This window comes from Enoplosus armatus, chromosome 8 (assembly GCF_043641665.1).
Source record: "Enoplosus armatus isolate fEnoArm2 chromosome 8, fEnoArm2.hap1, whole genome shotgun sequence".
Classification (NCBI taxonomy): Eukaryota; Metazoa; Chordata; class Actinopteri; order Centrarchiformes; family Enoplosidae; genus Enoplosus; species Enoplosus armatus.
Genome location: NC_092187.1, coordinates 21,231,612 through 21,246,715, shown reverse-complemented (window position 1 = coordinate 21,246,715; position 15,104 = coordinate 21,231,612). Strand labels below are relative to the sequence as shown.

Here is a 15,104-nt window from a genome sequence, read left to right as displayed (position 1 = left end):
GTTTCTACAGAAGATAACTTCATACTGCACATGCACTCTTCCAACTCGTTCCGATTGAAAGTCATAACATATTAGACCACAAAACCCCTTCCTTGGCTGAACATTTAAATACATATTTTTTAATTCAATAAATCAATTTGATTGATATTAGGCTTAGTAAGAGTATCAAAAAAATCTGGCACTAGCGTTTCTAGGCAATGTGAGACTATTTCAAATTGACTTCATAATAGGCCAATTAAGCTCCTATTTTGCAAATATACTTTACCTAACTTGATTTACCTAACCTAAAATGCAGGAGAAGCATTGTCAAGCCATTAAGGGAACGGTCACAACAGTGAATAGAAAGGAAACACAAAATACTCTCAGAGTATTATAAGCACATTAAACAAAGTGTAAAAACAGGACAGACTGTGGTGAATTCACACATATATCACCCACACATACAGTACGTGTATTTGCACGATCAGTAACTCATAAATGAAACAAACGTTATAAAAAAAATCTAAAATAAATGTACAGTTGTGGCATAGCAGGCAACAGCCGAACTTTATTTTGATAAGAAACTGTTGTCCGTGGAACATCAGAAATGACTCTCTATGGACACCCAACAGTGTGACACATTTCACACAACTGAATAAAATTATCAAAGCCAAACAAGAGCAAATTACTACAGATGTTAAGCTCATCTTTGTGATTATCAACAAGAAATATCAAAATGATGATTGTCACAAAAATTGTTGCAGAGTCAGAGTCCATAGATAGCAAAGTCATTTTGGTGTTCCTTAGACAGCTAACTCTGATAAAAAATAAGGTTATAAGCACTGTTAGCTTACACTTTTAGTCTACATAATCTTATGTCTGTCAGAATTTTATTTATGTTTGCAAAGCTTCTCATGCAGTACAAATACTGCGTGAATATAAAATTAATGAGCAGATAGCATTTTGAAAACATCCATGGTGGCAAAAACATGTTATTCAAATATCAGCCATTGTGCCAAAGTGACAATTATGTGACTAAAATCAATGTGACTCAATGCACTGCCACTCAATATAATTCAGAGGGATATCTTATAAAACCACTTGTATAAAAGTTCATCAAATGTTTTTAAATATGACATGTTGTTATCACTGTACATGATAAAAGGACCATGCAGTTTGACTTAGTTCCCACCACACAGAAGTAGTGTACACACATACAGCCTTAAAATACAGTAACAACTCATTTTAGTACTCTTTCATAACATTTGAATTATGTGAAATTTCCTTCATTTTCTCAAAAAGCTCATATTCTTTCAACCTTAATGGAGTTTCGCTTGTATTTACAACACAATCTACAACTGTGCTGCTGTCTTAAATGTTCAGCTTCCCAAAGAAACAAAAGATCAGTGGCGAACCCTCCCAAAACTACTGAACCTGGAAGACGTTGATCTTGCTCGTGTTTTTTAGCGTCTGTCGCCGGTTGCAGAACCAAACTCGCACAACCTCTCGGTCATAGTTTAGCTCTCTTGCAATTTCTGTAATCTCTTGGCCTGTTGGCAATGCATTCTTCTCAAAGTAGGAGTTGAGAACTTCTATTGCCTGTGGTGTGAAACTAGTACGTCGCTTGCGTTTTTTGGATGGTTCACCACCAACAAACTCCATCAGATTCTGTTGGCCTTTCTGGTTCCAGTGCTCGGCTTCAGCCAGCCACTTCTCCAACACCGGCTTCAGCTTCTGAGCACTCTTTGGGGTAATATCCAGCTTTTCAAACCTGCGGTACAAAAGAAAGTTCAGTCTGAACTATTTCATGAGAACACACTGTATCTCAATTTCATCCCTATGAATTCACATAGACCCAATTTGCAGGAAAGTAACTTTTTAACTATTTTGGGTGCTAGTCCACCGCTTTAAACAACCTATTGACAATGTCTCATTATTTTACTTTTATTATTATTAACTCTATTTAAGGATGACTCCATTGCTGTTTATATTAAAATGCCACTTTAAGATCATGAACCATTTGGACAATTCTTAAAATTATACTCACAGACATCTGTAGAATGTAAGCAACGGAAATGTTTTTGAATGCTATCGTTTAGTTGCCTAAACACATTCGCATTGATAAATCAATTACAGGCTTTTAGAGATGTCACACACATGTCACTGTGATACACTCACTCCACTAAGCATGACTCTAACATAATGAGAGTAGATGAGTAGATGTCTGCATGGATGCCTTAACTACATGAATGTTTTAATAGTATTAGAATTGTAATTTGTGTGCATGCAAATTAGGCCAGTGTATGCACATATCAAATGTGCTGTATACGCCCTGTTATGGATGAATCACTGATGCTTTATAAAGAGAAATAAACATGGAGGTTTGTTTGTTGTTTTTTTACAATGCATTGCTGAAGAAAGCTTCCATATGCAAGGCAACGTGAACAGAGGAGTCATTTACCTGCAGATGGCAGACTGGCTGTAGGCCGGACCCTCAGTCGCAGTTAGAGCCTGCCCTACTTGCGTCTGCGTAAGCCCCAAGGACAGCCGTCGGATCTTGAAATTCTTGGCAAACTCTCGAATTTCCTCCAGATTAATGCCTTCCTCGCTGCTGACTACCTGCTGGGGTTCTACAATTGTGAAGAATCTGGTTAAAAATATCTACCTACTTAAAATGGATCTATGTTTGGATAGGAGAAGCAGGTGTACATACTGCTGACAAGCTGGCCCACTTTTGCTATGTCTCCACAGGTGATGGGTAATGTGGAGGAGAGATTGGTGGCGGTCTTCAGCACAGAGGGCTGCGGGGCGATGACAACTGGTGACTGATTGACAGTTGTTACCGAAGCCTGGGAGGGAACACATGAAAAATATTCTTAGAAAGTGAAGTGAGCAAAGTGAATCATATTTCAGTACCTTCAGGAATTGTTAATGATCTGCCAATGAACTAGTCTATTCAAAGATCAAAAGGTAATTTTCAAGTGTAAATGCAGAAATTACTTAGTCCTTTCCAAGATTTTTGTGGTCTACCTGTGTGTTAGGTTTGGTAAGAGTTGGAGGAGCCGCAGCTTTGGGCAGAACTGCAGCAGAAGTTGCAACAGCTGCAGGTCCATTCCCTACTGTGGCAATGATCTGGCCCTGGGTGTTGAGAAGCAGCTGTGGGACAGTCTGGACGTGGAGACCCTGGAGAGGGAGAGTGGGTGTCGCAGCCCCTCCAGCCAGCGAGGCTGGGTTAAACAACAGCGGGAGGGTTCCTATGACCTGTAAATATTGTTTGAATTGAAGAGAAATACATACGAATAATTGATAGTAACCCTCTGTGATAGTTTCAGCAACCTGTCACGGCAATGTTTTTGTTTCTGGGAAATAAGTATGTCCTATTAGCAGTTCACTTGGAATAAAATCATGTCTTTCAAGATTAAACACTGTAATACAAACTCCAATGCGCTGAAACAATGGTGAGATTGAGTAATGGAACTGTTTCAGAGGACAAATCAGTTTTCACAGAAATTGTCTTATGCTCCACTGACTTGAAATAGCACTGCTAATTGATGTTAACTGAAGGCTGAACTTTTATTCCCACACAACACAAAAACATTTTGATTGTCCTTGGAGAGGGTGTGATTACCAATCAATATGCATCAATATCAGAATGTTAATGTATTGTGTCAGGGAGCACACTGTCTGCAAATTACTTCTTCTAAGACCTTTCTCATTTTGATATGATGTCTGTTATGTCTTCTAGTGAGTCAAAGTCTAGACTTTATTTTGGCTAATGATACACTACTGCAAAGACAAAGATAATGTTATTTTCTTCTAACAGATCCTCATATTTAAGGTATCTTTCCTTTAGCTGGAAGTACAAAGTAGACGGAGCGAGTGGGGGCTGCACAAGGCGGAGATCATAAGTTAAACACAATCTCACAAATATAATATTATATAATATTTGTTGCAGTATTTATGGTACCCACCTGTCCCTGGGCATTTGTGATGATCTGGCTGGTGATGCCAGCCATGTTGGACATGGCACTGGTGATGATGGGGGTGGAGGTGAGGGAACTGAGGAACTGTGGCTGAGCTCCCAAGGAAGCAGCATTGATCTGAGCAGAAAATCACAACAAGTGTAAACAGCATTGGAAATGAAATCGCGTGACTCACATGATATGAAGAGTACTGAAAGTATGAACAGGCATAAATACTTGAAGCAGCATTCTTACAATGGCAGGATTGATGGAGAGTCCTGCAGTCTGGAGTGCTGCTACAGATATGTTGGACTGAGAGACAGTAGTGGTGGCCGAGGTCGCCTGGGCTGCCGCCACCTGAGCAGCGGTAACCTGTGCATTGGTCACATGTGTTGGCTGAGACGTCACCTGCACGGGCTGTATGGAAGCTGCTTGAGGCTGGAACATCGTCTGTGCATTTGTCTGCAGTTGGGGTTGGACCGAGTTCAGGACTGTCGCAGCTGAGCACAAATTCAAGAGTATGCAACCTGTTAGTGTTCTGTAATGAAGTTATTCATTGCGAGAAAACAGACATTTTAACAAGACTCAGAGTCTACAGCCACAGTAGCAGCACTGTGAGGCTGTACTTAGGCACAGCGGTGCTTTGAGCTAAGGGTTATGCTGTTGAAAATTTCATCACAATCTATCAAATAGTTGTTGAGATATTTCAGTGTGGACCAAAGTGGTGGACTGACCAACCGTCTGACTTTGCCATTCCTAGGACTGGTAGCGTTGCTAATTTAAAAAAGCTAGGTTATTGTCAATGTTAAAAAAATTGTGTTTCTATGGCAATTTTGAAGTCAGGTGTCAACTGTGATCTAACCAAAATAAATCTGGACAAAATCTGGATATGAAAAGCTAAATGGGGAGCACATATACACAGACAGTTTGTGTTTTACCTTGGAGGCCAGCAAAGGGTAGTTTGAGGAGGTTTCCGGCCGCATTAGCGGCTGTGAACCCAGGGAGAGTAGCTACATTGGTGGTAGGCAAGGTGAGAACAGCCAGACCACCCTGGCCACCGATGGAGCCCGCCATACTGAGGGGGATGAGCAGGGGCTGCCCCAGGGACCCTGTCTGGGCCATCATACCAGTCATCAGAGTGGCCAAACTTTCCTGGGTCAGCACCTGATGTAGTATAATAAAAGATTTTCTTTCCATTAACATTTGTGACTGGGATGAACAAAGTGATGTTTTTTCAGATAACATGTTTACTACATTTATCTGTTTCACATGGGCAATTCTACTGAACTCAATGCATTTGTACTCAAATACTCCATATTTCTTCACTCCACTATTAAGTTGTTTTTTGTTGTTTTTTTACCATATTGGGTATTTTGGGATATTTTTTGTTGTTGCAGTATTATGGTCTGAAGTTTCTCCAATTTCTGGAAATGTTGTGCCAACAATTTCTACAGCCTCAGGCTATGTATTCAGGTGTTTGGGATATAATTTGCTCCATTTTTCACATTCATAATGCACAAGAGACAATTGCCTCAGTCAGCGACTAGAGTAAATCACGTACAGTAGCCTGTGGGTGACAATAGTGACATTAATCCCTCTGACGCATGAATATTGGACAAGAAATTATATGGGAACAGGGTGAAATGCAAATAGGGTTCTTCTAAATCCTCATTTTCTGCACTTTCAAGGCCAATGCACCCCAAGCTCGTTAATTTCTGTCCCTGGTTTTAAGTCAAGAAAAATCAATGAGACAACCAAACGACTGACTACAACAGTCTTTCTCTGCTGAATGTGGACAGTATAGTCATTGTGTCAAAATGTAAACAATCATACCTGTGGACATCCTTGTACAGTGATGGGCATGGCGGCCTGGGCCTGCGGCAGGGACAAACTGACGGGAACAGCAGGAGTCAGCGTTTGGACAGCAGAGGCCGAAGCCTCTACAGACACCACCTGCTGCTCACCCAACACTGCAGGAGCACAGCCAGGGTTGGTTCTTACTGACATTTGAAGTGGTTTTCACAGCTGTTATTAACATCTCAGTACAACTGTGTCATGTACGTATGAATACTAAGTCATTTGCTATCAATCATAATCTAGAGTATGACCATGATTTACCTATTCCCCCGGTGCTCTGGGGCACATTGGGGCCATCCTGTGTGCTGCCAGCTTCAAGCTGCTCTGCAGGCCGAGCCACTCCCTCCTCAGCTTTGCCTTCACACTTCCCATCAGGTACGGATGATGGCAGAGACGCATCAACTTCTACCTCTAGCACACGAATAGTCTCATGGCCAGACATCACAATGACCTGCGCAGTGAAGGAGTAAAAGCCGAGATGACTCAATGCAATAGGAAGTGCAGACTCTATTCCGCTTTTTAGGGTCTATTATTTCATAGTAGATAAATGAGTTATAATTGTGTTATTAGTTTGTGAAACACTCAAGTAAATTTAATAGACCAAAAGCCTCACTTCATCTAGCACCTGAAGGGTCACAAAAAAGCCAATAACTGAGTTTAGTATTTCTCCACTTTATCAATTCCCCTTTAACTACATGTAGTAAATCTGATTTTGACTTAACCGATGACTCGTGGTATGCAATAGTGTAAGACTTAGAGGAGAGGCAGCGAGACCTGGGCTGGAGGACAAGGTGCAGAGAGACAATGCAGGAAGAGAGAGGAGGATGCATACCTGGTTGTCTTTGCCTGGGAATTTCAAAGTGCAGGAGATTTAAATGGCTGAAAAAAGACTTCTGCTGTCAGACAGTGAATGGCTAAGGAGAACAGAGAAGCCAAGCACGTTAGGACACAATGACACAAAATAAAACAACACCAAAATAAAATTAAGAAAAGAGACACAAATGAAAAGAGCATGAGTACACCAAAACAATGATAAGATCATCAGCCAACAAGCAGCTCAAGCAATGCTTTCTTCAAGCCCCCCTCTGTACATCTCTGAAGAGCATTGTTTATGTTTGCTGACTATGTTTACACAGAGTTACTAGAGAGAGGAAAATCATGATTAATTATTAAGCATGGCAGTTTAAAGGCCAGTAACCCTAACAAGCATAGAGCAGCAGGTATTATTAGGTGACAGCACACGAAAGTGGATCCAGATCTTGATGAACTTCTGCGTGGAAGTCAATCATTCCATTATGATATGGTATGTAGGCACATGGAGGGTGACAGGAGCAAACAGCAGCAAAGAACTTGAAGACAACATAAGTTATGGGGGTTTGGCTAAGCTCAGTGTGGTTATAGTGGGAGGAGAAAAGCCCCTCACTGGGCTTTAACAGACAGGTGAGTGTTACCTGCTCATTGACAGTAAGTGGGGCATCTTTGGCAGGGAGATCCCGAGAGTTCATGGCTCGCTGCACCACCACCGTCTCTGTCTTCCTGGCATTCTGGGTAAACAAACATTGATTAAACAAACTCTGAAAGATTCCTCTGATTGATTTAGTGCCTGACTACTTAATCCACTTGCGTTGTTCAGCCTTTTCAGCAATAACAATATGAATTGAGTGTCATGATGGTGGCCCCCTTTAGCCCATAGTATCCGCACTTTAGGGGCAAATGCTAGTTAAACAGACCCACATGCAGAGGGCTGTTTTTTATTCATGGCTATTTCTGTCATTGCAGGACCACACTATTTGGAGAGGCCTATAAACAGGCCACACTGTGTTGCACTAAAGCTGCAGAAAACGTGATGAAACACGCCGATCGTGAACATGAAGTGGTTACAAATTCATCACAGATCCCAAAAAGATTCAAGATGGTGCATTTCCTACTGCTATGCCCCGTTAGAAATGAGGATCTGTCAAAACTTCAGCGGGTGTTGATGGGCTCCCCACCCCCATCCTGGCCAATAAAAGTCTCGCCGCGTCGGCCACTTTTGAAGACAAGCACTAACCACCAAGTACAGGCGACAGAAATCATCTCGACCCGTGCCTAGAGACCGAATATTATGTATTTCCCTCTCTTTATCATAAATATATAAATTATGCTAATTACGAACATTGCATATTAACCAAAACTCATTTCCTCTCGCCATTTCGCTGCTATGCGCGAAGAGCAGGCTAGAATAGACTCCGGTTATTATATTCAACTTACCGCGTAAATGCAGCTTATTTTCTGTAATCCCCCGCTCTTATAAAGGTCCTTGTCACAGTTTGTTTCAGTCACACATAATTAAAAATTCATCTCAGCTCCCAGACAGGCGCTGTGACTGCACACAAAAGAGGTATTTGCATTGATAAGGAGGGTTGCAATGTTAGGATCTCCTCCCTCTTAATATTTAATGACGATGCCCTTTCTGCAACAGTTCAGACAATCAAAAATCCTTCAGGGGTCTCACAAAATCCTATTTGAGCTGTAAAGTCAGACAAAATTGCCACAAAATTGGCCTTTTGCACTACGTCATGAACATAATTTATGCAAGAAAAAATCTTGCATTGAAAAATGTCTGCCTCGTCTTGAGAGGTGCCATGGTTCTCTTAAAGGGGACGTACCTCGAATAACAGCTGAGCAGAGTGAAGCACCGACACAGTGAAATAGTAAAAAAACAAACTGCTGCTACACGAACAGTTGCCTAATACTGCTCTTTGTTTAACTTATAGTATTTTTGAAAGACAAACAAGCTGCTTACTTATGGATTAGTACACGTTCCCCAAAGTTTGCTATATTTGTGTGTACTATGGAGAGGGCATCCTTTGGTTTTTATAGGCTGTTTTTGTTCATTGAAAGCTGAATAAAACAGCCCTATTCACGGACCCCTTTGGGCAGGACTTCCTTCTGCCCAGCTAACAATTTTACCGTGTGACCGTGTACCTGCTGTGTTTTTGTGTGTGTTTTGTTAAGTTGGTTAAGTGGAAATTAATGTATTTCTGACTGGATCGAAACATTACTACACATATTAGAAAATCTGATTCATATTAATTTATCATGGCCATTATTTATAAATGTGCAAATAAATGACCGTACAGCTTTACTATTTTGAAAACTGTAGATATTTGTAAGCCGAAAAATATATAGCCCCCATTGTTAAAAAAAATATTTGTTGTATGTAAGTCTGAATCCCGACATAATGAATGAATGAATCAAATACTATCCATGTTACACGAACACGTATTGTATATCTCAGAGTAAATAGTAATAGTCAACTTTTGAGTTCAGGGATGGTGATCACCATTGTTAATGTTATTATTAACACTTTTCCTTCTATGACAAGTCAAAATGTCTGCTGTGACAAAGGCCTGTTGTGAAATATTTACGGTGAGCAAGACATCTGTCTATCTGGCTGTAGGTCTAGCTAGTTTGCTAGCTAGCTAACTATCCAGCTATGTTTTTTGGATTTCAGCTTGTATTCTGCCAGTGAACACAGCCTTGTCTCGTCCCGTGTATATTTAACTGTTACTTTTCATGAACATGTCCTGGACTATGCTGTCTTTTGAAGAAGTCAACAGTTCACCTTCATTCACTCTTGAACTCCCCTCCGTTTCTACCTATAGGGGGCGCGCGCACGCAAAACAGAGAGTGCGTCGAACCACAGATAGAGAACGACTGACGTCACCACTTCCACAACAACAAGAAGCTGAAAAACAAGGAAGTGAATGATTGTGAAGCCGTAACCTGTTATAAGGCCGTGAAAAGATACGCAGAGCTCCGTTTAATCTGATATTCCTCAGTCTCCGGATCAGTCCAGAACAATGAACAACAAAGGTATTTCTCCAGACCTTTTTTAGGTAATTAGTCAGCTGTTCGTTTTACGACGCTGACATTATAACTAGAGATGAAGAGCTGTCGTTATGGCTATCTGTAGCGGACTTCACGTTTAGCTACGTACATGACAATAAGCGGACGTTTTCTGGATAGCAGTGTAGCACACACGTTAAGCTTTTGCATCTAGTTTATTATCAAATAACTATAGCTGTTAATAAAGAACGTCTAAATTTACTGCCATCGTATATCAACATACCATTTGTGGCCAGGTCACATATTTTTACCGTTAGCTAGCATCGCTCAATACAGGCAGATTTTAAAGGTAAAACGGACATGGTGTTACTGTTCTGGTTTACATGCATGGGCATCTAAATCTGTATAAATAATTTGAACAATAGTCAATTTATATTGTTACTTCGGACGTACAATATATGTATGAGTATATTTATATGTACGTAATGTGTCTTGTTTTATCTATTTTCTCACACGCACATGCACCGTCTTTGAACATACTCAGATCTTTTGTTGCTACCAGGTTTTGATGCTACCAGGTTTTGATGCAGCCATACTCTTAGGATGCAACGTTAAGGCTGCAACTAGCGATTATTTTCATTATCGATTAAACTACCGATTATTTTCTCGACAAAATTACTCGGTCTCGCGAATGTCAGCAAATAGCACAAAATGCCCATCACAAGTTCCCGGAGGCCGTGGCGATGTCTTTTAGTCTTGTTTTGTCCGGCGAGAATACAAAGAAAACCCGAAAATATTCACATTTGCTGGAACCTGAGCATTTTTGCTTTAATAAATACTTAAATGATTAATCTATTGTCAAAATTCATTTTCTGTTGATTGGTTGATTGATAATTGACTAATTGTTTCAACTCTATTCATGTGTTGTATGTTTGTCTTGATGCTTTTATGGGTTTTTTTCTGACATTTTTAAATTTTTAAACCCTGGTCCTAAAAAAAAAAAAAAAAAAAAAAAAAAAAATCCTAGAATTTCAACTGGATTTTTTGATAGTTGGAATGAACTTAAACTTAAAATTGTTTACAGTTTTGTCATGTCATTATAGGAATTATTGGCCTTGAAAGAAAATTTCTCAAGGTCCTTTTTATCGTCGTAAATAAAATAATTTTACCTGTGGTCTCTCTTCATCGTGGGGCACTGGAATTGACACTACCTTTCACCCTACATGCAATACTGTATGGGCTAAATTTCTCTGCTGTCCATATTTTAATATTAATATTCTCCTATACTAATTTTAATATATTACAGCTGAAAATGTGGTATTTTTGCTGTATCCTGACAGTTAACATCTTTGTCTTGTCCTCTGTCACATGTTTTGATGTGCCTTTTGATAAACGCTTCTAAATTCTTGTTGTTTACTGCTGAAATGTTGACATCATTTCACAACACTGTGCAGTTACAGTCACTCACTCAGCCTGGGAGATTTCTGTGTCAATCACTGTTAAAACTAAGGGATGGCTATTTGCTTAAGGTAAAATGTTGTTTTTCAGGTTCATATCCACAGCAGGCTGTGTACCCTCAGCAGAGCACTGCACCTGTATACCCTCCTGCTATGCAAATGTCTCCTCAGGCACCTCCTTACACAGACACACCACCTGCATATTCTGAGGTAACTATTGCATTAATATGTCATATGATGATACAATCAATACTCACAGTGAACAGATCTTAACAGTTTTAAACCTGTCTTTTCATCTCTGTGTCTGCAGATATACCAGCCCAGATATGTGCTTCCACCTCAGGTGCCTGGTCAGGTGCCTCAGATGTCCTCTCCCTACCCTGGTACTCAGGTGTTTATGCCCATGCAGCCACACATGCCTGTTGGGCCAGTGGGCCAGAATGTGCCCATGGCTTACTATCACATGGGAGCTGTGTACCCCGCTGGTTCAACAATGATGGTGGAGGGCGGCTATGATGCTGGTGCTCGCTTCACAGCAGGCAGTGGTGTTTCCATCCCAGTGAGTATCCACCTAGTTCAATGATTTAAAAGGAGGCAGAATTGTCGCAGTTAGGATTTTGTTGAGATGCAGTGTCCTCTCAGAATATACCAAATCCAAAGTTGATCGGCTCCACCAATGTTTGTGCTCGTTTCTCCCCTTCTCCAGCCCCCACCTCCTGGACACCCCCCCAACGCAGCTCAGCTGGCTGCCATGCAGGGTGCCAATGTTGTAATGACACAGCGCAAGAATAACTTCTTCCTGGGTGGATCCAATGGAGGTTATACCATCTGGTAACAGCAACTCCTCAACTCCTCCTCCATGCCTAAACCGCATCCCCGTCCCAAATGATGCCCCAGTTCTTTCCCATCCCATACGCCTCCCCTCTTCAGGCTGCTTGGCCATGCCACAATACTGATATCACCTAACGGAATGTAATATTTTAGAGCCCTCGTGAAAGGTACAGTACTCCACTTCTGACCTAGAGATCAAATGATGAATGCCACTGCCTGGAGAGGACGAATGCAAATTTTTAATGTCGTAGAATTCATTCCATAATTCTTCATTGGGTCAAACCTCTTTGGTCATTCCAGATTGGACCTCTTTCAGGCATCTGTATTTGTTCAAGAGACCTGGTCTTTGATCGAATGGATCACAAATTACATTGAGATGTTCTTGTATACCTGTAAAGCTACGTAAATGAAATGTTTAAATATCAGACCCGTATTATATAGTTTAGCTGCTTTATGGTGAAAGTGAAATGCAGTTACAAAGTTGCAGTGAAAGCGCAAAAAAAAAAAATTAATCCCCACTTGTCTTTTTTGAAAACTTTTAGTGTAGTTAAATTAATAGATGTGTAATAGTTCCATGTAAATACCAGTATGATGATCATGAGAAATTACATCTCAACTATACAAAAAAAAAGAATAAGCATCTTGAATGCTTTTAGCTAGCATTGTCTTGTCCTTTGCACAGTATCCAAAACACCACGGCAAATTTGTTGCACAGTGAACTGTCTTATCTGTCAGATGGTTACATTTAAAATCACTTGTAAATTGATTAAATTAAAGCAAATAATTCAACAAAAGATTTCATGCAATATCCAAAGTGGTTTACTGTACCTTGTTGGGCAACTTGTAGATGAACATAGTCAAGTGCCAAAGAGCACTGGGGATAGCCCTAATTTAAAGCAAATTAACTTCAGTAAACTTAAAGGAAAGAAATTTAAAGTAAATCCAAATAGTAAGTTGAACGGGAAGGGGTGGTTGGTGTAACATTTTAGCTTTTTTGTCTCCTGTTTCTATTCCACAGTCGGATACCCAGTGTTTATACACTAAATGTTTTATTGTACTGATTTCAAGAACTACCCTCCATTGTTTCTCTTTGTCTTTTCACACAGTATAATTTGGTATCATCAAGTATTTATTCACCCTGGAATAATGTCACCTTTGTGATAGAATTAGTTTCTAGTCAACATTTTCAAAGGTTTAGGAGGATGTTTTGGTGTTTCTTTTTTTTCCCCATCATTACTTTTCCACAATTAAGTGATTTACATGAGTAGTTAGTCTAATACATTTTTTTAGTATAACCAATGAGCTGGTTGTACCAAAGATTTGGTCTACAATACACTTATGTTTGGTTGTGACTTGAATTTGAAAACGTCACAATTTAAAAGCAAACATCATCGAATAAGCCGTTTGTTGGTACCTCGACCTTCAGTCTGGCATGACTGCAATTGTTAATGTGTTAATGTCACTTTATGTGGGTTAATTGCATCTTTAAGTCGTTGCATACTTTTGCACCTTTGCTATGTAAAAATTTGATTAAATACTTTTTATCTGAGATGCACTGCTAAGCAAATCTGAGTGGTTGCAGACAAGGGGCTACTCTGTTTTTTGAAATTCTGTTTTCATGACTTTTTAAAGAAAGCTGTGAGATTTTGGAGCATTTTTAAATTCATCAAGTCTGGTCCATTTGAAAGTAATGTCAAGGTGTGTCGTGTTGTTCAGTAGCCTGAAAGTGTATGCAAACTTTTGCAATGAGGCTATATCACTGTCAGCATAATTGTTCATTTCCAAGACATTTTTTGTGCTGCTAATTAAACTTCTTTAGAATCTTTACATGTAGACGTTATTTACATGTTATCTTGCAAACGTAAATGAGGTATCTGAAACTAGGTAAGTCAGTACGGATACCATAAACGTATATTTGTAGATGTTCTTCATTTTGGTGTCTGGTAGCGTCCAATGTGTCCCTGGGTATCCGACATACCATATCAAGTTTTAACAGCTGTGGCCACCAGAAAACATGCTGTCGCTGTCTACCAACATTTAGGGATTTCAGTGTTATTGAAGGCAGAAAGACCAGCTGTCTGGAAACGTGCTCCACTCATCGGATGAACTTCCTCTCAGCAGCTCATACACGAAGTTACTACAGCAGACTTGACTGACGTGTCACTCGTGTTTTTAAAATGGCTCAATATTAGTTTATTCTCACCCGCGCTGTTGTTTCACAGCTTCATTGGGGGGGAAAGGCCACAGCTATTAAAACTTTTAAACTATGATTGAAACAAATGTTTTCCTTGTTTCCATCTTTGCTCTGATTGTTTGTAAAGCAGCATAATGGTGGCTTTGTCCCAGCAATATGAAGTACTGTAAACTACAGCTGACCAGTAGATGCTATGCCAACCACAGCCAGCAAATGGATTACCCTTTGTTGAAGGATTATGGACATTTATAGTTCAGGGATTCTCTTTACAATATTTTGTAAAAATAGATGTATGTACTAAAGTGATGTGATAGACTTTGGTACACATTCTATCTTTTAAGATTACTAAAGGAGATGAGTGTCAAAGATGGAATACTTTGGAAAAAAAAGAACTTAGGTGCACTTAACTTTTTTATACTAAACTTAAAATTTAAAATGTAAGTTTAGAATAAAGGTTATTTTGGAAATTTGAAATGCTGCATGTTTGTTTAATTTTATTCACATATACGATGTATTGGAACAGGGCAGGTATTTATTTCAAGATTGTGATCTATCATCTTTGGTTGTTAAGTTGTGATTATATAGCTTAAATGTTGTCTTTTCCTGGCCAGACTGCATCACAGGTAATTGATAGTTTTATCAACTTGTTTGTTTGAGTGGATGCTTCTACATGCTTGGCCTTCATACCAATATCACTAAAGATTTTTTTGTCAGACGTACCTTAGTTTAGTATACATACTGTATGAAAGAACCAATAGTCACAATCAAAATATTGTCACTTTGATATAAAAGGTATTGAGTCAAATATGGATCTGTATTTTTGTCTAAATCACCTCAGTCTTACCTAGCCACGTCCATCGCCTTTCAATCCAACAGCCCACAATAAATCACCTTGATGGCGCTTATCAAATTCAGTTTTTGTTGACACTTGATTCACTTCTTTGGTAATTGCTTGCAGTCGTGGTTTGTTGTCTTGTGTTGAAATGCATTATA

At 39.7% G+C, this 15,104-nt stretch overlaps 2 protein-coding genes across 2 annotated transcripts; one reads left to right on the top strand and one right to left on the bottom strand.

Moving 5' to 3' along the window:
• Positions 1-1,404: 1,404 nt before the first annotated feature.
• Positions 1,405-7,303, bottom strand: pou6f1 (POU class 6 homeobox 1). The gene is given in 12 exon segments (XM_070911065.1): positions 1,405-1,750; positions 2,441-2,609; positions 2,693-2,828; positions 3,010-3,240; positions 3,951-4,079; positions 4,197-4,441; positions 4,880-5,105; positions 5,775-5,911; positions 6,060-6,249; positions 6,631-6,666; positions 6,669-6,677; positions 7,250-7,303. Coding segments are annotated over 12 exon segments (1,908 nt in total).
• Positions 7,304-9,528: 2,225 nt separating this feature from the next.
• On the top strand, positions 9,529-15,025 carry dazap2 (DAZ associated protein 2). The gene is made up of 4 exons (XM_070910161.1): positions 9,529-9,656; positions 11,178-11,296; positions 11,397-11,645; positions 11,793-15,025. Exons 1-4 carry the CDS (start codon positions 9,644-9,646, stop codon positions 11,919-11,921), a joined length of 510 nt encoding a protein of 169 aa, XP_070766262.1. The 5' UTR covers positions 9,529-9,643; the 3' UTR covers positions 11,922-15,025.
• Positions 15,026-15,104: the final 79 nt, after the last annotated feature.

Excerpts from the sequence above, each read along its gene's own strand:
- dazap2 (XM_070910161.1), top strand. Across the intron at positions 11,297-11,396 it reads CACCACCTGCATATTCTGAG|ATATACCAGCCCAGATATGT; the intron begins GTAACTATTGCA and ends CTGTGTCTGCAG. Across the intron at positions 11,646-11,792 it reads GCAGTGGTGTTTCCATCCCA|CCCCCACCTCCTGGACACCC; the intron begins GTGAGTATCCAC and ends CCCCTTCTCCAG.